Source organism: Gilbertella persicaria (assembly GCF_025201335.1).
Source record: "Gilbertella persicaria strain CBS 190.32 chromosome Unknown B0P05scaffold_88, whole genome shotgun sequence".
NCBI lineage: Eukaryota > Fungi > Mucoromycota > Mucoromycetes > Mucorales > Choanephoraceae > Gilbertella > Gilbertella persicaria.
The window spans coordinates 1-19,645 of NW_026252049.1; the positions used below are offsets into that span (position 1 = coordinate 1).

The 19,645-nt window shown below is 35.8% G+C and overlaps 10 protein-coding genes across 10 annotated transcripts; 3 read left to right on the forward strand and 7 right to left on the reverse strand.

Moving 5' to 3' along the window:
- Window positions 1–1,241: 1,241 nt before the first annotated feature.
- On the reverse strand, window positions 1,242–1,418 carry B0P05DRAFT_434852 (uncharacterized protein; the record flags this gene model as incomplete). The annotated part of the gene is made up of 1 exon (XM_051573704.1): window positions 1,242–1,418. A coding segment is annotated over one exon (177 nt), but the record flags the coding sequence as incomplete, so codon positions are not given.
- Window positions 1,419–1,784: 366 nt separating this feature from the next.
- B0P05DRAFT_501186 (uncharacterized protein) lies at window positions 1,785–2,875 on the reverse strand (the record flags this gene model as incomplete). The annotated part of the gene is made up of 2 exons (XM_051575446.1): window positions 1,866–2,875; window positions 1,785–1,811 (listed from the first exon to the last, which is right to left on the reverse strand). Coding segments are annotated over exons 1-2 (1,020 nt in total), but the record flags the coding sequence as incomplete, so codon positions are not given.
- A 731-nt stretch (window positions 2,876–3,606) lies between these two features.
- B0P05DRAFT_576385 (ribosomal protein L31e-domain-containing protein) lies at window positions 3,607–4,204 on the forward strand (the record flags this gene model as incomplete). Its single annotated transcript, XM_051581697.1, has 3 exons — window positions 3,607–3,726; window positions 3,780–4,116; window positions 4,170–4,204. The coding sequence occupies 3 exons, from the start codon at window positions 3,607–3,609 to the stop codon at window positions 4,202–4,204; spliced, it is 492 nt and encodes a 163-aa protein (XP_051429075.1).
- A 1,762-nt stretch (window positions 4,205–5,966) lies between these two features.
- On the reverse strand, window positions 5,967–8,682 carry B0P05DRAFT_566405 (amino acid permease/ SLC12A domain-containing protein). Its single transcript, XM_051581055.1, has 14 exons — window positions 8,398–8,682; window positions 8,301–8,340; window positions 8,210–8,246; window positions 8,149–8,159; window positions 8,042–8,090; window positions 7,916–7,991; window positions 7,855–7,861; window positions 7,765–7,786; window positions 7,383–7,709; window positions 7,079–7,325; window positions 6,901–7,020; window positions 6,790–6,846; window positions 6,396–6,739; window positions 5,967–6,341 (listed from the first exon to the last, which is right to left on the reverse strand). The coding sequence occupies exons 1-14, from the start codon at window positions 8,613–8,615 to the stop codon at window positions 6,241–6,243; spliced, it is 1,656 nt and encodes a 551-aa protein (XP_051429076.1). The 5' UTR covers window positions 8,616–8,682; the 3' UTR covers window positions 5,967–6,240.
- Window positions 8,662–9,514, reverse strand: B0P05DRAFT_566424 (AP-4 complex subunit sigma-1). The gene is made up of 6 exons (XM_051581056.1): window positions 9,348–9,514; window positions 9,255–9,288; window positions 9,164–9,216; window positions 9,068–9,107; window positions 8,992–9,020; window positions 8,662–8,942 (listed from the first exon to the last, which is right to left on the reverse strand). The coding sequence occupies exons 1-6, from the start codon at window positions 9,480–9,482 to the stop codon at window positions 8,814–8,816; spliced, it is 420 nt and encodes a 139-aa protein (XP_051429077.1). The 5' UTR covers window positions 9,483–9,514; the 3' UTR covers window positions 8,662–8,813.
- A 13-nt stretch (window positions 9,515–9,527) lies between these two features.
- On the reverse strand, window positions 9,528–11,192 carry B0P05DRAFT_566430 (uncharacterized protein; the record flags this gene model as incomplete). Its single annotated transcript, XM_051581057.1, has 4 exons — window positions 10,904–11,192; window positions 10,710–10,833; window positions 10,204–10,661; window positions 9,528–10,157 (listed from the first exon to the last, which is right to left on the reverse strand). Coding segments are annotated over exons 1-4 (1,157 nt in total), but the record flags the coding sequence as incomplete, so codon positions are not given.
- Window positions 11,193–11,209: 17 nt separating this feature from the next.
- On the reverse strand, window positions 11,210–14,420 carry B0P05DRAFT_520130 (armadillo-type protein). Its single transcript, XM_051575755.1, has 8 exons — window positions 14,235–14,420; window positions 14,102–14,194; window positions 13,765–14,046; window positions 12,620–13,720; window positions 12,333–12,567; window positions 11,845–12,252; window positions 11,382–11,802; window positions 11,210–11,325 (listed from the first exon to the last, which is right to left on the reverse strand). Exons 1-8 carry the CDS (start codon window positions 14,343–14,345, stop codon window positions 11,229–11,231), a joined length of 2,748 nt encoding a protein of 915 aa, XP_051429079.1. The 5' UTR covers window positions 14,346–14,420; the 3' UTR covers window positions 11,210–11,228.
- An 8-nt stretch (window positions 14,421–14,428) lies between these two features.
- On the forward strand, window positions 14,429–15,199 carry B0P05DRAFT_566433 (PPP4R2-domain-containing protein). The gene is made up of 3 exons (XM_051581058.1): window positions 14,429–14,795; window positions 14,844–14,937; window positions 15,006–15,199. The coding sequence occupies exons 1-3, from the start codon at window positions 14,461–14,463 to the stop codon at window positions 15,117–15,119; spliced, it is 543 nt and encodes a 180-aa protein (XP_051429080.1). The 5' UTR covers window positions 14,429–14,460; the 3' UTR covers window positions 15,120–15,199.
- Window positions 15,200–16,295: 1,096 nt separating this feature from the next.
- B0P05DRAFT_576390 (uncharacterized protein) lies at window positions 16,296–17,367 on the forward strand (the record flags this gene model as incomplete). The annotated part of the gene is made up of 2 exons (XM_051581698.1): window positions 16,296–16,604; window positions 16,660–17,367. The coding sequence occupies 2 exons, from the start codon at window positions 16,296–16,298 to the stop codon at window positions 17,365–17,367; spliced, it is 1,017 nt and encodes a 338-aa protein (XP_051429081.1).
- A 379-nt stretch (window positions 17,368–17,746) lies between these two features.
- On the reverse strand, window positions 17,747–19,409 carry B0P05DRAFT_366323 (uncharacterized protein). The gene is made up of 5 exons (XM_051573639.1): window positions 18,900–19,409; window positions 18,569–18,850; window positions 18,331–18,517; window positions 18,173–18,285; window positions 17,747–18,110 (listed from the first exon to the last, which is right to left on the reverse strand). Exons 1-5 carry the CDS (start codon window positions 19,293–19,295, stop codon window positions 17,859–17,861), a joined length of 1,230 nt encoding a protein of 409 aa, XP_051429082.1. The 5' UTR covers window positions 19,296–19,409; the 3' UTR covers window positions 17,747–17,858.
- Between the last annotated feature and the right edge of the window lie 236 nt (window positions 19,410–19,645).

Sequence of the window (19,645 nt, forward strand, 5' to 3'; positions counted from 1 at the left end):
TTTTTCTTGTGACACATCTTCCTGTTTGGTAAGGATCAGGGTATATAAAAAAAAAAAAGGAACATGGGCTCATGTATGACTATAGTGTATATTCCATTACTCAAGCATGTCAAGAAAAAGGACTCAAGAAATTGAGTGTATTAAACCAAGTCTTTTTCCCTTTGCTTTTCACAGCCCTTATTGTTTTCCAATGGTTGGCTTCACCTGCATCTGTCATCTTTTCTGAGCAGCATTTTATTTTGTTTGCAGTCTATGTTGGTCTTTTGTTTGGTGAAATGGCTTCTGATATCATTCTTGCCCATTTAACAAAATCAGAATACCCTCGTTTCTTTAACATCTATCTCTCGCTTATCTTTATGGCCCTTTTAGTCAATACTCAAGGTTATTTTAATATGTAAGTGTGTGTGTGTGTGTGTGTGTGTGTGTGTGTGTGTGTGTGTGTGTGTGTGTGTGTGTGTGTGTGTGTGTGTGTGTGTGTGTCTATATAAGGTTTATATTGAAATATGTTAGTCACCACTTCTTACCTGAATACCCTGTACTTTTGGTCGTATGCGTGATAACATTTATTGGTTTTATGGTTAGAGCCATTCGTGTCATTCGTGCTTTTTGTGACTTTTTAGGCATTCGCTGTCTTGTTATTCCTACATCAAGTAAGTGCCAGTCATTGTTTGTTTGTTCATTTATTAAACTTTATTTTTTTTTTTTTAGATGAGCAAGAGGTAGAATCTTTATTAGTGACACAAGAAGAAGGAACAAACCATTATAATACATTTTAGAGTTTTTTATATATAAATACCCCCCAATATAAAATAAGTTTTCTTCTAAATTTCAGTGTTTATTTTAAAATAAGAAAAAAACCATACGAGAATTATGATTTTGATTTAAAAAGAAAAAGAAATGACATAAAGTTTTTTTTGTTGGTTTTGTGATCATAGATAAAAAGAAGAAAAAAAAGATGAGAACAACGAATGCATAAAAAAAAGAGATTGTATATGTATAAAATGGATGCTGAACAATAGGATGAAATATGAATTAAAAGGTAAAAAAAAAAAAAAAAAACTTGCTTAGCAGCCCACAGTGCCTGTACTATGCCATGACATGTTCATCATAAGAGCATTGTTTGATGATTGAGATTGGGGCTGATTGTAACTCACAGAAGATAAATGTTGGTTAGGCGGTGATGTTGTTGTAACGGGTTGTTGTTGCTGCTGTTGTTGTTGCTTTCTACGACGATCTTCAACTCGTTGATGTGTTTTCATGTGTTGAGACAAGTTATCAGATCGAGAAAAAGTCTTGTGGCAGTTGGGAAAAGAACAACCAAAAGGTCTTTCAAGGGTATGGATTCGCATATGACGTTTGAGGTGTTCTAAGCGTTTAAATCGACGTTGACATTGTGTAATAGGACAAATGTGCGACTTTTGTTGGCTAGAAGATGCAGAAGATGATTTACGACCACTCTTTGTTGTAATTGTAGTTGTTGGTGAAGATGAAGCAGCAGCAGCAACAACGGCAGCAGCAGCAGCAATAGATTGATTACTGTCTTCAGCATAATCTTGGTAGCCATAGGAATTGGTATTGTTTAGCATATAGTTAAATCGTTGATCGCTTGGAGGAGAATGTATAGGACTTGAGGTCGTAGGGTGATGATAAAATGATGGATGTGTTTGTTGCTCATGGTTAAGCAAAGAGGAAGAGCCATCGGGAGATGAAGTAGGAGTAGTCATAGTGGATTGAAAATTATCATTTGGGTTAGGAGTCGAAAATAGATTTTGTTGATGAAAGTTACGCATATAATGTTGTTGATAAGGCTCCTATTATTATCATGATTAGTTTATGATTTCAATTTGAATAAAAAAAAACTTTACCTCTGAAGGATAACGATGATTATACATGTCTTGATTAAAACTCATATGGAAAGCAGGTGCTTGTTTAAAGTAAGTTCTTTCTTGAAACACTTGATGTTGAGGGGTCATGACATTTGTATTAGACATAGAAGAGGAAGAAACAGCGGCTGCTGTAGCGGCTACAGTAGCAGCGGCAACATTGGAAGAGGAAGAAGTGTCATGAGAAGTTCCTGCTTGATCATTATTGACAACAGACTTTTGATTTTGAGCCAAACTGGTCTTCTTAGTATGAGTACGGTAATGAGCATGGAAGTTATCGGAGCGACTGAAGCTCTTTCCACAACCAGGAAAATGACAAACATGGGGTCTTTTACCAGTGTGAACAAGCATGTGACGCTTAAGATGCTCATATCGCTTGAAACTCCAAGAGCAGTAAGGATACTTGCAAGCATGCTTATGCTGAGTGTTGGGACCCGAATGCTGAGCACGAGATCCACGTCGATTTTTAGGTGAAGGGACAGTGACTGCAGTTGATGTTGTCGTAGTTGCGTTATTAGAAAGATGGTTTCCAAATGAGTGATGTTGCATGGATGTATTTAAAAAGGAGTAATCAGATTGACATCGAGCAGCAGCAGCAGCAGCAGCAGCAGCAGCAGCAGTAACAGCGACAGAATAACCATTTGCAACAGAAGAAGAGGAAGTAGGAGGAGGAGGAGAAGGGGTAGCTGAATGAGGCTCAGGCTGATTCATGCTATCCATAGAAACAGCTGAACATGAGCTACGTCTATAGACATCTTGATCATGTACTGAGGACGGGTGCGGAATGTTGCTCCCGAATCCAAAAGGACCAATATCAACAGAAAACTTTCGCTTAAATTGCGTTGAGTCGAGCAAAACAGATGAAGGAGAAACGGCTGGCGTAAGTGGAGGTGACATGTGTTGATTGTACATCATGTTGGGATTGAAGTTAAAGGTTTGTGGAGGAGGAGGTAAATAAGCAGATGAAGGTAACATTTGTTGTTGCTGTTGCTGTTGTTGCTGTTCAGGTTTAATCTCAACCAAATCTTCATCCAGTTTTGGTAGTTTATCAATGCCTGGTAGTTTTTCATTCATAAGAGGTGTGTTTGGCTGTTCAAAATTTGACATGATTTGATTGTTCATTCTCGTAAAGCAAACAAAAAAGAAAGAGTAAAAAAAATAAAATAAAATAAAATAACAAGTTTATTTTTTTTTATTTTTTATACAGGTTGATCAACAATATTATATAAAAAAAAGGGGGGAGCAAGACAAAAGCTTAATAGCAAATCTCCCTTGTGATCTTTCTTCTAAAGGGGTGTTATAAATATAAATTCAGAAAGGGGACTGTAAAAGTAAAAGTAGTAAATAGGAGCTTATAAGAAACTCCTTACTTACATTTGTATATATTAATATTAGCAGTAATCATCCAAACGAGGTTTAGTGTGTTTGATTGGTTAACAAAAGTGTCAACTATAAAAAACACAATTTTCTCCCTCTTTTTATTTATTTATTTAGATCCCCTTGAAGAATGTACACATCTACACGTTCTGATCTATGTCAATCAAATTACAGTCATCTCCTTACAAAACAAAGCAAGGAGTATTTTCTTTCTTGAATAAGAAAAAGCCTCGTGTTTGAAACAATGACAATTCTTTATATAATTCATTGGTATAAACACTATTTCATTATTCCATCACTCCTCCATTGTAATTCCTGTTTGTTGTATGTGCATCTTGCTTGATTCATGAATTTGTGTAACAATCCGACTCGGATTGTGCCCGATAAGTCCGAGTATGCAGCATTAAAACAACCTCAAGCACAAGGCCCATCAAGGATCCTCCTTTTTGCTTATCCACCCATTAAAGTACGATCCCCCTGATCCATCCATCCATCCACAGTTATTAATGTTTTCAATAGATGGCCAAGGACCAAAAGACCACCCAAAAGCGTTCCACCCTCGCTGATGTCGTTACCCGTGAATACACCATTCACTTGCACAAGCACGTCTTTGGTCGCTCTTTGAGAAAGCGTTCTCCCCACGCTATCAAGGCTGTCAAGGCTTTTGCCGAAAAGGCTATGGGTACCAAGGACGTCCGTCTTGATCCTTCTTTGAACAAGGCTATCTGGTCTCGTGGTGTCAAGCACAACAACCACCGTATCCGTGTCCGTATCGCCCGTAAGCGTAACGACGACGAAGATGCTAAGGAAAAGTTGTACTCTTACGTTACCTACGTTCCCATTGCTGACTTCAAGGGTAAGTAAAAGAATCAAAGCCATGGCACCATACTTAAATTTATATATATATAGGTCTTCAAACCGAAGTTGTTGAAGATGAAAACTAAACTTGATTTCTTGACAAATTAATAATAAATAACAACCTATTTGTTTATCGAGTAGACTTGTACGCAGGGTTCTTGTTGATTTGTCTTGATGTTTTTTTAGGCACCATTGCACAAGCATGAATAGGTCAAACCTTATACAAAATGTCTGTGCGCATCATAATTGAAAATCCAGTTTTTTTTTTCTTTGTCCTTCTAGAAGTATGTGCGCCATTGTCGAAATGACTTTATTGATACATAGATTAACTAAAGAAAGAGAAAGTAATGATAATTTTTTGTTGCTACTAATGCATAAATGTAGCACAACAATGTTTAAAGATCGTTTTTTTTTCTTGCATACCCCTATTCAATAAATAAATAAAAAAAATCCTGATTTCTATTGAAAATTGTCATTTACAAATAAAAAAGAGAGAGACAAAGGTACTATTCTCTTGATTTCAAGGGAATTCTGATATCTAAAAAAAAGAAGAGAGATAACAAAGTACACTTTGAATACAGACGATATTAATTTTTTTTGGACAAATCAACTTTTAGATGATTAACCTACCTATTTTGGATGAAGTCGAAAGGCGGATGTGTTTACACAAAATCTTGGGTTTCCGTACAAGGCTTTCATAATAAAATTCCCCTTTGATACGGTTATAAAAAGTGAATACAGAGACTTGCTTAAGAACAAGATAATTGTCGCTGCAAAAAAAGTCTGCAACACTGTCTTCAGAACAATAATGCTCACAAACAGCTCGAACATCCAGTAAACTTCCGGTCTACAACTCACCTTACAAGATTTTGATTTCAATGTAGTCCAAAGACATTATAAGCCAATTTTTGTTGATCCAGGCCGAAAGTTTGTGTTTACAACGACAGACGGACTAAGTTCTAATGCTCATAGCGTTTTGACATGTACAACGAAGGATTGTTATCATACACGGTCGACGCCATACCAAACATAACAGCGCAAACTCAAAAAAGCCAATGGACTAGAGTTGATTGAAAGCCATATACCGTCATACAAAACCAATTCCTCTACAGCATATACACCTTATGTTGGGTACATCCTGAGTCACATACATTCATTCTTCGAATTGTATAATAGCTCTACTGCAAAAGATAAGTTCTTTATGTACCGAGGTCGACAACAGGCAGCGGAGAAGATAGTGAACATTTTGATTAATGATAGTTCAAAATATAATCGAGCAAAAAGAAGAAGAGAAAAAAGAAAAAAAAGAAAAAAAAGAAAAAAAAGAAGAAAAAGGTGAAAGATGTCCCAAGTACAACAAAAATGAACCATTTTAATGGGACAAATAAGTGCAAACAATTACCTTATACCAAAAGAGAAAATACCATTGGTTGTTTTTAGTGATGGTATGCTCGGTAAAGATATGGTGAAGCTGAAAGGCAATTACTGTAGAGTGACAGGAAAACTTTGGCGTGCACTTTAAAAAAAAACAATAGCAACGACAATTAGAAGACTTGTATCATTGTAACGTATACAGTTTGTCCGAGAGACATTTAGATAACTACAGATATACATCCAAACATCAGTGCTTATTGTCTAAAAATTGATTGATTTCATCCAAAATAGGTAATTTGATCATCTAAATGTTAATGTGTCCAAAAAAAAAAGCCAACATTGTCTGTATTCAAAGTGTAAAAACTGTAACGGAGTATGTACAGATAAGAACGGGGTTTTGATCAAGATAACAGTTTAAACACAGAGTTTTTTTTTCTTGAGGCACAGAATGATTCCTTAATACTTTTGTGTATATAGGAATGATAGTATTGGTTTGTCATACTTATCTTGTGAAATCTTTGTAGCATGTACTCTATTTCTTTTTTGAACAAACATTGTGTAATTTTGGTCCCCTAGCATAATACAACATCATGTGCTGATGCGCGGATATCCGACTCATATTAAGTATTTATTGTAAAATCATATCGTATTAAAAATATAGAAAAATAGAGAAAAAAGAGGTGTTACAATTCTTTGGGTATTAAGTCGATCAGTTAAGTAATTTTTATCAAAAGAACAATGGTTTAGCTTAGACGATCCAAGCAAGCATAAGCCTCCAACGAGGAACTTGTTCTTCAACTTCGTTATCCTTCTCAATATCAAACCGAGTAACACGACCTGTTTCGAAATCTAATAAAGAAATTAAAGTGAGCACAAATCGACTAAAAGGAAAAATTGACTTACCAACTTCTTCTAAAGGAATAACTTTTCCTTTTGTAATAACCTTGTGAACAATGTAGCACACAAAGAATGGTACGATACCAATGTAAGAAGTAAAGAAAGTGACGGTATCCCATTGAGGATAGAAGGCACCGTATCCTTGACCGAGAATAATCAAGATACAGAGAATACAGGCAAAAAGACCACTGTAAGGATAACCCATAGCCTTGTAAGGAAGATCAGAAATACTTCTACCTTGACGGACATAAGCACGACGGAAACGAATGTGGACGCCAGCAATACCAGCCCAACTGATAAAACCACTGACAGCAGTAATACTCAAGAACCAAGTAAAGGCTTGTTCAGCACTAGAAATAAGATTAGACATCCGTCAAGCATTGGCATATCTCATTCTTACCTATAGATAGAAACAAAGACACAGGCGAAACCGACGGTAGATGAGACAGTGACAGCCCTAAAATAGATGATGTGATGTGAGAAATTGCGAGAATAATAGTTTCATGCTTACCAGAAAGGAGCACCAAATCGATTGACTTTACCAAGGAAAGCAGGAGCATTGCCATCGCGAGCAAGACCCAAAAGAGTACGGGAAGTAGTGTACAAAGAAGAGTTACAGGCAGACAAGACACTATGTATATATGTAATTAATTTAGTATGTGTTATCAAAACAAGTAATCTCTGTTTACCTAGTAAGAACAATTGCGTTAATGACATCAGCGCCAGCCTCAATACCAGCCAACTTGAAGACCAAAGTGAAAGAAGCAGTACCAGGTCCACCACCTTCGTTGAGCAAATCGACGTTGTCATAAGGAACGCACATACCAATGAAGAAAATGGTAAGGATGTAGAAGAAAATGATACGCCAGAAAGTGTTACGGATAGCGCGAGGCACAGTCTTGGTAGGGTTCTTGGCTTCACCAGCAGTGATACCAACTATTTTTATGGAAGTGTGTGAGCAATTGTGTTATTCGTGAGAAAGTAGAAACTTACCAACTTCGGTACCCTGGAAAGAGAAACCAGCGGACAAGAGAACACTAATGGTGCCCAATGCTCCATTGTTGAAAGCACCAGGGTTCTTCCAGTATTCAAAGCCAATGGTGCCAGCACCAACAGCGCCAGCTGTGACAAGAATAGCAATAATAAGGAAGACAATGACAATAAGAATCTTGATGAGTGCAAACCAATATTCTAATTCACCATAGATTCTGACACTCAAGTAATTGATCAAGACAATCAAAACCAAAAAGATAGTAGACCAGGCAGCATCAGGCATAACCTCACGCCAGTATTTAATAATAGTAGCAGCAGCAGCGAGTTCTACAAAAAAATGGTGTAAATATCTTGTTATAATATTTGGTTTGTACTAAAATACCTGTGGCGATGGTTACAGCCCACTATTCAAAGTGAAACAATTGAGAAAAAAAACATTAATACATAATTCAAAATGTCTCAATGGACTTACAGAGAACCTAAATAGAAATATGTTAGTATTGAATTAATTAATAAAAAATGTATTTGTTTACCAATAGTTCCAACCTAAGGCAAAACCAAGTGAGGGTTCAATAAATCGTGTAGCATAGTGATTGAAAGAACCAGAAACTAAATAACATGTCAATAACAATTATGATAGAATGTCTTTTTTTTTTTACCAGGCATAAAAGTGGCCATTTCACCAAGACAAGTCATGATACAATAGACCTATATTTGAAAATGAATAAAATGATCTCGTTTTTCTTCTTTTTGTTTTATGTCGTACCATGAAGCCAACTAAATAAAGAAGATGAGTATTGATAAAATATAAAATAAAAAGCGTTTACCAATACAATAAGCAATGAGAGCACCAGCAGGTCCAGCCTATGACAGACGATTGATTTAATAAAAAAATTTTTTTTGACATGAAATGCTTACATCGGCGACATTACTACCAGAGTTCAAAAAGAGACCTGTACTATAAACAGCAAAAGATAGTTTAGCAAGCGGCAAGGGAGCAATTTGTTTATTTTACCCGATAGCACCACCCAAGGAAATCATTTGAATGTGTCTAGCATCCAAACCACGATGAGTACCGGATTGAATATTGTTTTCTTCAACATCATCGATATTATGAGAGTGGTAAGATGCGGCACTATTTTTTTCAAATTCTTCTACTTTCTGAGACTCGTAATGAAACTCGCTACTAGAAGTAGTAGTTTGGTGTGTCTCTATCGAAGGTTTTTCAATCATTTTTCAAGGAAAGGAAGGCAAAAGAAAAAAAGAAGACGAGAAAAAATAGAAGGAAACAAGAGCAAGATTTTTTTTAAAAAAATCAAAACTGATTTTATATCAAATAAGTTTTTTGTGCAAGATAACACAAGCAGCGTCTTGCAAGAAAGATAGGCGGGGACATAAAAAATTTTTTTCTTCTTAATCCAATCTGCTTCACTAACTGGGTTTGCTTTCCAAATAGTTAAGTACTCTTTTATGATTGGTTTCTATAATGAGGCCTTTCACAATGATCTCTTCCATGATCATGTGCACTTTTTCGAGGTTAAAAAGGAAATCAAGCTCCGTCTATGATTGGCATTGAGTTGTCGTTGTTATTGCGTAATAAATATCTTACCACTTTATCAAAGTGTCTATCTAAACATTCTATCAAGATAAAGGTTAAAACAAGAAGGAGAATAAGGTTTACTTGCCAACACAAAACTGAATTAATTCAAGTAAAGAAAATTCATTCTGATTGGAGATGTAAGAAAAAAAATTCTAAATTATAATGATACACACATACGTACGTCTTCAGAATCACAACCAATAATAAAATACAATGAGGCATAAACTCGATAAACTTTTTTTAAGTCAGGGAAACTGTAACTGGTGTTTTACCTATTTTATATCCTTCCATAAAAAAGAATAGAGTCTGATTTTTTTTATTCTTTGTAAACAAGTCATGCTCCTCCAAAGCAAACAAACACTTACTTGGTTTGGTTTTCGCGTTATACATTGCCTTGCTACTTGCAACTCAAAACTAGGTCGGTCATGAACCAAGTTTTGATAATATCTGGAAAACCGTGTCTGACAAGATTTGTTAATAATAAAAAAGAAGCGTATCATGCGAATTAGGCATCAACAAAGAAAAAAAAAAAAAGGACAAAAAGAAAAAAAAGGAAAGGGTGTTTTCTCCTGTGCGTAACATAATCACGTGACAGAAGTGTTTATTCTAATTGACAAAGGATGTGGGAAAGCATTCTATTCTCGAGGCGAACAACCTGACTATTGCTTGTTATATCTGAACATTGGTTTTCCTCTAGACCGAGTTGGTATGTATCCCATAATATGACCTTGCTATCATTGAAAGATAAGACACTTGTTCTTATGATGTTAGCATATGCCTCACTACGACCATAGTTGTAACCGTGGCTTAACTTTCCAGAAATAGCTTGTGTTGTCTTGATGATCATGGTTTGTTTAGAGTACACTTTTTCTTTTAAAAAAGTCAAGAATGAGTGGAAATAAACGGCAAATTCAGTTGGGTCTTGGCGAATACTTCCCAAATCTTCATTGCCAATGCCAATCAGGACTAGATCTGCTTTTGGTAATTGACGTTTCTTGTTTTGAATATGCATTTTCCATGCACCCAGCATTTCTACCACAGTTTTGTTTAACTGGTCGAAATAAATTTGCTGCGATTGATTAGGTAATGTAAGCGGGGATTTAAGTTGTTGTTCTTCATCTTGGCCACAGATATTGCTATTGGCAGGAATACGATTTAGCATGCTTAATGTGTTTCTATTTCGTGTCAGTAAACCCCCTTTGTTTTGTTTCAAAAACATACCTCTTTAAATGCCTATCACCCCACATATGAATCGTTTTGTATTTGCTGGAGCATTCGTTGTCTAATAATTTGCAAGGGGGCATAAAGTCATATTTCTTGCCACTCTTTTTCCAGGCACTGTTCATCAAAGAACCATTCAACAAGTCGCAAGTATGTACCGGCTGTTGTTTTGGGCGGACAATCAAACTGTTTTCTGATTGAAATCGATTAGGCAGATATTTATGGAAATTAGGATATTCCCAGAAATAAGAACGGTATTCTACTGAAGTTTCCAGGCGCCAAGTGCCCGAAAACGAAAACTGGACAGAAGCAAAATAACTGTTGGTCTGTTTTTCGTGTTGCTTTAATACAATAGGGACTCTTGTACCCTTTGTATCAACAGCTGTCATCATAATTGAATCTGCAGGTCCATAGTGTGACATGGCTTTAATAATCGACAAGGCTGGAACAGGTCCCAACTGTATCATATATTAAACAAAGTTATCAGGGAGACAAAAATAGCTTACCAAGACTGCAACACAAACAGATTCACCTTGGTTCATTTGAACGGGTTTTCGAGTAAATTTACCATTCTTTTTCATAAACATGGCTTTAGAGGACCAACCATCCCAATACTTTCTATCAGAAGCACTATACACACATACAGGTTTTAATGATGGATATAAAGATATATATATATATATATATATATAGTACTCACAGCCATTTAAAATCTACTCCTTGACATGCTTCAGGTATCACTGTCTTGGATGGAAGTGGAGGTGAAGATAATAAAGAAGAAAGGGGTGGTGTCAAGTCAATGTTCTTTATACGAGTTGGTATCTGATTATTATAAGTTTGGAATGTATATTTCTTTGTGTGTCTATTAGGTGATAGTATCAAATACTGAACAAATATGCCTGAAAGCAATAAAAGAATTAGGGCAACAAGTATTGTATACTTTTTCGGATACATGATCTTGTTCCTTGATATATATATATATATATATACAAAAGAAAGAAAAAGTAAAAGAAAAAAAATTTTATTCAGCGTCGATCTTTGCTGACATTTCTTCTACGAAAACTGGCCACAAAGTCCGATAAAATTCTTCTTATTTTAGCCCAATGTTGACCAGTAATTGCACTAAATTGATAAATTAATATACTTATAAAACGGCCTTTTTATAGTTCTTATTTTACCTTGTCCAGTTTGACATGAATTCTGATTTGCTTTCTGCAGACAAGTAGTCTTCAGGGACATTGTTGATTGCTGCCATAATCCATTGTGCTGATTCTGAAGGCAAAGCCTCAGCTAAAGACCGGAATAAACTAGCTATATCAGGGATTGCATCTTGACTATAGAAATCGCAAAGACCAGTAAATAAAATGGAGGTTAAATTAGCACCAAGTTCTCGATAGAGACCTAGAATGGCAGGTGATTTATCTGTAAGCTCAAGCAAGCGACAATAGAATTTCAAGACGGCCTCTAATGCATGAATTTCATTGACAGATAGACAGGCAATACCTGCTTGGAATACAGTAGAGAATAAGGGGTCATTGAATAACAACATAGGTGCATTATCAACTAATGCAGTAACCAAACGGAAGTATTCTTCCACCACTATAAAGAATGAGTTCATCTTTCTCTTTTATCGTCGCTTACCATCAGGTATATCGTTTACTTGTTGTGATTGTAACTTGATAAACATGATTTGACTTAATTGTTGAACAAATTCAAAACAAGGACGTTGACCATCTTCTTTACCAAACTGACGCACAAGCTTAAGAGAGACCCATAAATAACCACTAAGACCAGTCAAGTTGAATGCATTCACAATGCGCTCCATCAATTGAGGCAGTAAGGGCATAAAGTGAGGACCGTAAGAAAGAATAAAACTATTGAAGCATTTACAAAGGGGTTCAGAGACTGTATCACGATCACCAAAATGAGCCAAAGTGGTATCTAAAACCGGCCATAATTCACTAATAAACGTGACACAAGGATGAGGTTGACCCACTGGAATGTCAGGTCGAATTATATCAAAAAAGACATTGATCTGTTCAAGGAGATCTATTCATGATGTTAATAATAATAATAACAATAAAAAAGACTTTTTTTTTTTTTTTTTTTTTTTTTTTTTTTTTTTTTACCTCCAATCTTTATACATTCATCATTCGATACGTCTTTTCCTTTAGAAACTAAACCATGCAATTCTTGAGCAACAGGTAGACAGAACAATTGCAATGCATTCTGTATTTCAGTTACTGAAATGACTGTCATGACATGAGAGACAGCTTCAGTTACTTCCAGAATATCTCGGAAGGGAAGCGATTTTACTACATTCAAATAAAATGCATGTAATTGTGGGATATAGTCCACTAAATGCTATTGTCGTCGTCATCATCAGAAGAAAATAAACACACATCATTAGACTTACTTGACTACAATCTCTACAGAGATGTTTAAGAGCAAGTGCACTTGCAGCTGCTACTTCTTCATTTTGGAAACCAGAAGAAATGAAATTAAGCTGATAAGTAATGAACTGGGGATGAGTTTCTGTCCAGAAGGAATATCTTGAAATCACCAAGGTAGCAGCATAACGAATTTTGGGATGGTCAGGCAATCGAGACAAGAACTCCATGATATGAGGCATCACTTGGTTCTCATCCTTAGGTACTTCAGACCCCATCACACGCAATGAGAAAATAGGTGCCTCAATATGCTGCCAAGTAGCATTAGGATCAGTCAATAGTGCTGTTAACAGATTCATGGGCTTTACAAGACAGCTTTGTGGGCTCAAAATGCGGCAACAATCTTTAAGCGTGTCTCCCATCTTGTGTCTAAAATCACGGAAATCATCTCGTTCTTCTGCTGTCATAGAGTCCAGATCTTCAGGGTATCGTAAATGAACAATCATGAAATCCACCAAAGCATCATAATAGTGTGCAAAAGATGGTATGGAAGCACTGTAGGTGTCTGTCTGCAAAGCATTTGTAAGTTCATACCAAAATTTGAATGTCATGGGCACAATATCAAGATTAGTATAGGCAGAACATTTGAGAATACCCTCCAACAAGGTGCTGAATGCTTGAGGGTGCATACTAATCAAATTAATATAGGCTTCACCAGCTTCACAGAAAATACGACAATAACCACGCACACTTTCATCGTCTTCTTCTTGAATGGCTTCAGTTAGCTTGAGAAGCATGACATTAAAACAAGGATAGATTTGCTGGATAATAGACTGGCATTCATTCACATCGCGAGTCTCATAAATGATTTCAGACACCACATCTACAGCAACATCAAACAGTTCAGGCGATTCTAATCCCTTAAAAGACAACTCCAGTAATGGAGTGGCACTCAACATGGCAATATCCATTTCACCTGTACGAATCCAACTGGAAAGGCACTTGAAGATTCTCTCTTGTAAATCAGTGTCATTTCCACTCGATTGCATATAGGCAACAAGTAAATTCAAGACTTGTTTTGCATTGTTGTCAACCAGCTCTTCTCCTCGAATTCTGTATTCTGCGTCCTATATCGCCATTAGTCCAACTTGTCGTGCATTAGAATACATACTGTCAAGGGTAGTCGCTTTGCATTTTGGTTCATTTCTTCAGGTAGAACCTTGAGTATTTCCAATAGACAAACAACACCTTGTGGTGAAGTATTGAATCTATCAACAAGATCTGAAATGACAGTTTTCCATTCCAGTAGTTGAATAGCCAGGATGGCAACAGCTAAACATAGCTGGATCATTACAGCCTTCGAGCCAGTAGAAGATTGCCATAGCATATCTATTAAAGAATCACGTAACTCGAAACGTGCTTTCAGATCGAGATCACGTAGGTCATAAGTAATCTACCATCTATGAGTCTCATGCTATTTTTCTTTAGTTTGACTTCTTCACATGTACCTTTTGTTTAAAGGTTTGTGCAGCAAATAATTGTGTTTCGACATTGGTGTCTTTTGATTTGAGCAAATAGTCTGCTACTGCCCATGCTTCTGGCTATGAATGTATGAGAAAGCATCATATTAACTGTGCTTACCTTTTTCTGAAAGGATTCCAACCAACGACTAGCTTCTCGATTTGTTTGACGATCTGTTGAGCTATACAAAGAAGAAAGTGCTTCTAATACGCGTGAGGTTGATTCAGACATGTTGAGAACAAGAAGAGAGAAAAAAGGCCTAAATACTTCTAATCACATGGTTTATAAAGCGCGCCTTTTTTTCTTCGCCTCTCTTTTTTCTTTTTTTTTTAAATAACGCGTTCTAATGGCACACGAATTGTCAAGTGAAAACAATCCTATTTTCTCTGGCTCTGACACAGAGACAGAACCAACAGATCATCCTGTGCCATCCATTCAACGTCCTGATCTAGTAGAGATTGGCAATATATTTGATTCTCTCTCAATAGATGATGTGCTTTTAAATATAGCTAAAACAAATCAATTGGGTGATGTCCAATGGGACAAATTAAAGCAGATCTTACAAGATCTGTTATTACAGCAATCTCGACTGATGGAAGATAAAGTACAAGATGAACAAATAAAAAAGAAAATTGACGAGATCGCTGTTCATATTATTCATTGCATTCAAGAACATACAGAGTAAACCTATTATTATCAAAAGGTATATGACCACTTATTCTATTCTAGTTGTCCTTTTACAATTCAACGTTTATGTGAACTTGTCATCAATCCAACAAGTTATTATAAAATGTATATTAAATATCTACGTGCAGTAGAAAAAGTAAGAAAAGATAGAGTAATACAAATGGTCTAATTATGTGTGTGTGTGTGTGTGTGTGTGTTTTTTAGGTTCTTTTAGTGACTTCCTATTGGCGAGACTTTCAAGAGACAACATCAGAAACAGACACAGTGATTCAACTAGAACCACATCATTTTGAAGGAACAAAAATGGATTTAGACTAGTGTTTGTCATTGTACATTAAAAATAAAATTGCATTTAACTCCTTGTGAGCAGTAAGAGATTTTTTTTTGCCATGTTTTATACCGATTCGAAAGAATGAAAAAGAAAAAAAAAATCCAATAGTATGTTTATTGCATTTCTCAATTGTTTACTGCAAGAATTTACTATGACAAAAAAAAAGAGCATTCTTGTCATACTAACAATGTGAAACGTATACATTACATATAAAGGAATGACAAAAAAAAGTCTTAAACATCTCCGTGCACTGCATCCTTGAAGCAGTAAGATTCTTCCCCTGAAATCATAGCACCGATTGTCTGGAACTCATAAGGTATAGAAAAAAAAAAATAAAACTCCTTTATAGTTATGAAAAAGCCCAAGCAAATGTTATATTTTAAGAATAAACAATACTGTACAATCTACAACACCTTGAGATGCATCATTGTTGAATCAATGATCCCTTTTTCTATTACAAGTTTTCCAAAAAAGGTTTAATTGAAAACAGGTGTTCGAAGAAACGGCTTACCTGATTTCCGGAAAATAGAAAACATAAAGGAGAAATCAATAGAAATAAGTTACAAGAGCTTAAATAGAAAACAAAGACTAAGTAAGGCAAAGAAAGAGAGAGAGAGAGAGAAAAAAAAGAGAAAGAAAAAAATATAAACAAGCAATCCTTTAGCCGACTTGATAAATGTAAACTTCTTTAAAACAAACTGGCTGAAAATCTAATTTTTATTCTTCTTTATTCGCTCCTATAAAATTTATTCTTTTATATATATTTTTTTTGGCCCGTGCGGTTGCATAAAATAATGATAATAATAATAATGAAAATAATAATAAAAATAATAATAACAACAACAAAGAGTTCCGATCAATTCATTCCTTGATATTCACCGTAAAAAAAATAGCCCACTTGACGCTGTGCCTTTTTTTTTCTTTTATAAAACACAACATATCTTTAGTTTTTTTTTTTGTATTTCTTTCCTTTCTTTTTTTTTTCTAATCATTCCTCAAGTTATGAATACTACCATTCCACTCTATCATCATCATCATAATCACCCTTATTCAGGTTATCGCTTTGAAAACACTCCACGATTTTACCAACAGCAACAGCAACAGCAACAGCAGTCTTATACTCCCCTGAAGAAACATTTGATGATGAAGATCAAATTCCTACCATGGACGAATTTCGTGCCATTGTCGAAGACTATCTTAATAAATTAAGTCCCAAAAAGCGTGATAAGGCATTGGTAGATCAACACCGTTATTGTCTGATTCAACAGGTCTTAAGAGATCCTCGCAATACAGCCATTTCCACTGCTCAATTTCGTTTCTGGGTCAAGAAAATGTTTCAACTTCAGCCTGGCACAACAGATCTTGTTTGTCATGACAATAAGCCAGTTGCTATGAAAGAACAGATTTATGATATTCTAGTCAAGGCACACCGAGAAGCCCATCACGGGGGAAGAGACAAGACATCTGCATTGGTAAAAAAACCCCCCCCCCCATTATGTTGTTTGTTTTTAACACTTTTTTTTTTAGGTCAGAAGAAGATTTTCATGGATTCCAAAGGAACTCGTTGCTCGCTTTGTACGCCATTGTCCATTCTGTATTACTCGTCGTAACAGCGGACATAGTCCCACAACACTTATCAAGAGTCCACGCTCTCGTTATATTCGACATGCTTATTCATTTGATTCGGCTGCTCCTACTATCTGTACACCTTCTTCTATCAAAGAAGAGAGTGACATTTCATCTGGTCCTCCTTCTTCAGACAGTGGTTATGAAGCAACACCCAACTATGTTGCACTCTCTACTTGTTCCTCACCTAAAAGACCATTCTTCAATACGATGTATGAACGTGAAGACTTTTTAGACTACGATGGTAGCTTTATACAACGTCCTATGCACCCACTTCATCACAATAGTGCTCAACCTCAATCCCCTCTATTCTATCAAGGATACACAAATTCAGAATATCCATTCTATACAGCAGGTTATTATCCGAATGCATTGGGCATTACACCCTGTTCATCGAGTGACACAAGTCGATCTTCAGCCGCTGCCGTGGCTGTTGCCGCTGCATCCAGTACAGCCGCTGCCGCTGCTGCAGCAGTTGCATTAATGCGTTCTCCTGTCACGAATCATCATGTGGATCTATTGTCACATCAACAACAGTCTAATAGTAATCAATTTGTGCCTTTTCAACCTTTGAATATATCGGAGAATGCGTTTAACACTGGTCTTTAATCTTATCTATCTGTACACAACTTTCCTCTACACCTTCTTCTTCTCCTCTTCTTCTTCTTTTATCCGATGGATCAACCTTATATATATATAACTTAAATATTATGCTTTGTATGAAAGACAGTAAATATGCCTTTTTTTTCTCTCTCTTTTATGGATATACCCCCTTTTCCTCCCTTTTTTCTTCTTCTTTGTCTTTATATACATATATAATCCTCTTTTTTTTGTTGAGCGTTTTCTCCTTTGAGGAGAAACCTTCTTTATTTTGTTTTAGTCATAATTGACTTGTCTCTATTCTAAATATGGAAGCAAGTTGTGATATCACTGACAAGAAAAAAAAAAATTGACGTAAATAAAAACATAGGCCATTTTCCATTTCTAATATCTTCTTTTTAGTTAAAAAAAAAGCTTATATCCATAAAAACAACTGCCTCTATTGATTGATTGCCAAAGTTTAACTTGATCGTTCTTCTTTAAATAAGAACACTTTTTATTTATTTAGCTTTGAATGTACTTATGCATTGAATTAACCAAACTGGATCTTTCACTGTATATTGATCCAGCCATACATTTGACTTTTTCCTTTTATAGCCTTCAGGAACAATAATAATGGCATCTTGAGTTGTTGGTTTTCGGCTTAATACTTTAGCACCTCCTGTTCTGCATAAAATCAAGAGATCATTCTTGTTATGCTTGCCGGTGAATTCACCATAAAAATAAAATATTTGATTCTGAAATAAAGGTTCCTATCAGGAGCCATCATAAGCTAAACATAGCTTTTTTTTTTTTTTTTTTTTTGAAAACTTGCCTTATGATGTCTGCTTTTGCTAGGTGCAAGTGTTTTGCCAGAAAGTTGATCCCCTTGTACTTCATAAGTCATTTCTAGCTGCCATTGATTTGCTTTGATGCTGTCAATAAGCCCTACATATGCATGAATGAGATTGCATTCCTATAACATAAACATACATTTAGGATAAACAATCCATTTGCCTGCCAAGACGCCTTGAAGGTATTTCATTGTTCTTTTGCATAATCTGTCTTTATTGACACTGGTAATAATGTGTGTAATTTCATCAAATTCTCTCATTTTATAGTGAATGAATATCTTGAGTCTTGATGATTCTGCTTCACGCTTGATATTTTCTAGCATTTTCTATCAACGGAAGAATGGTATGAGTGAAATGCACAAAATAGAAACACTTACATCATCTTCAGGCGATAATCCTGTATATAAGATATGAGCTTCTTTAGCTACCTGTGGGTCTGTCTTGAGACGTGTATTGTTGCTTGGTGCTGGTGTGGCATGAACCATATGGTCTGCAGCAGCTGTATGTTGGCTATAGTCTGTTCTTATCTGAGTTGGTTTGGCTGGAATTGTGAATGTGTCTATTTGAGCTCTCAATTGATGACATATGCCACATGTTTGAATATAAGCTGCATTTGTGTATTGGCATTTGCTGCATTGCCAACTGCCTTCTTGAGTACGCTACAAGCTATGCATCAATCACTTGTTACATATACGCATTTTAGCTTACACTGCCATCATCAACTACATTTACTTCTGCTATTGTTTTGACAGGCACTTGATCCTCTTCTTCCTGTTGTTGTTGTGTTTGTTCAGCAGAAGAGAATCCCAAGGTAGCACCAGGTACACTCGGATCAGAGGAAAACAATGGATCTTCAAAAGAGGATTTAAATCGCTTTCGAGTGGACAGTTTATCACTGTATTCACTTTCTAATTCATCTTGTTCATCCTCTTCTTCTAGATCTCTTTTATCGCCAAGAGAAGGCAATGCTTCATCCATGCTTGAGTCATTGCCTTGATGCTTCACTAAAGAGAGTTCAAGAGGTGTTAATGTATGACTCAAGAGTTCAGTCTTAAGTTTGTTGGTATAGACAACAAGATTGTCATATCTTGGATCTGGTTTCATGTCTTGCAAAGTAGCTGGTTGTTGACATGTAGGACAATGCGCTTCTTTTTCAAGTTGAGATGTCAAACAGTGTCTAATGGGCTGTTAATAAACATCACTACTTTATTGACATACAAACAAAAGACATGACCACAATGACCAAGGACATGAGCATGTGTTAATATTGAGTTACTAGATTGGTTTAGAGAAATAGAAGATTGTGTCTTTATTTACCAAACATCACACTCCAAGAGCTCTTCAATTTTAAGTAAAGTAAGCTGAGGTATATCTTTTTGCATAATGAGAAAAGAAAAGAAAAGCACTTGATTCAACCAGCGCGTTTTATAGTAAGGATATATATATATATATAT

Bases quoted from the DNA above. Each gene is read 5' to 3' on its own strand.
- B0P05DRAFT_566433 (XM_051581058.1), top strand. From the start codon at position 14,461: ATGGCACACGAATTGTCAAGTGAAAACAATCCTATTTTCTCTGGCTCT. The intron at 14,796-14,843 runs GTAAACCTATTA...ATTCTATTCTAG, and splicing joins TGCATTCAAGAACATACAGA to TTGTCCTTTTACAATTCAAC. The intron at 14,938-15,005 runs GTAAGAAAAGAT...TGTGTTTTTTAG, and splicing joins ATCTACGTGCAGTAGAAAAA to GTTCTTTTAGTGACTTCCTA.
- B0P05DRAFT_520130 (XM_051575755.1), bottom strand. From the start codon at position 14,345: ATGTCTGAATCAACCTCACGCGTATTAGAAGCACTTTCTTCTTTGTAT. The intron at 13,721-13,764 runs GTATGTATTCTA...ATGGCGATATAG, and splicing joins CAAAGCGACTACCCTTGACA to GACGCAGAATACAGAATTCG. The intron at 12,253-12,332 runs GTAAAAAAAAAA...CATCATGAATAG, and splicing joins TGAATGTATAAAGATTGGAG to ATCTCCTTGAACAGATCAAT.
- B0P05DRAFT_566405 (XM_051581055.1), bottom strand. From the start codon at position 8,615: ATGATTGAAAAACCTTCGATAGAGACACACCAAACTACTACTTCTAGT. The intron at 8,247-8,300 runs GTAAGCATTTCA...CGTCTGTCATAG, and splicing joins CTGGTAGTAATGTCGCCGAT to GCTGGACCTGCTGGTGCTCT. The intron at 7,992-8,041 runs GTAAAAAAAAAA...CATGTTATTTAG, and splicing joins AATGGCCACTTTTATGCCTG to TTTCTGGTTCTTTCAATCAC.
- B0P05DRAFT_566424 (XM_051581056.1), bottom strand. From the start codon at position 9,482: ATGATACGCTTCTTTTTTATTATTAACAAATCTTGTCAGACACGGTTT. The intron at 9,289-9,347 runs GTAAGTGTTTGT...AAAAAAAATCAG, and splicing joins TAACGCGAAAACCAAACCAA to ACTCTATTCTTTTTTATGGA. The intron at 9,021-9,067 runs GCAAGTAAACCT...TTATCTTGATAG, and splicing joins ATTAATTCAGTTTTGTGTTG to AATGTTTAGATAGACACTTT.
- B0P05DRAFT_366323 (XM_051573639.1), bottom strand. From the start codon at position 19,295: ATGAAACCAGATCCAAGATATGACAATCTTGTTGTCTATACCAACAAA. The intron at 18,518-18,568 runs GTAAGTGTTTCT...TTCCGTTGATAG, and splicing joins GATTATCGCCTGAAGATGAT to AAAATGCTAGAAAATATCAA. The intron at 18,111-18,172 runs GCAAGTTTTCAA...GGCTCCTGATAG, and splicing joins GCAAAAGCAGACATCATAAG to GAACCTTTATTTCAGAATCA.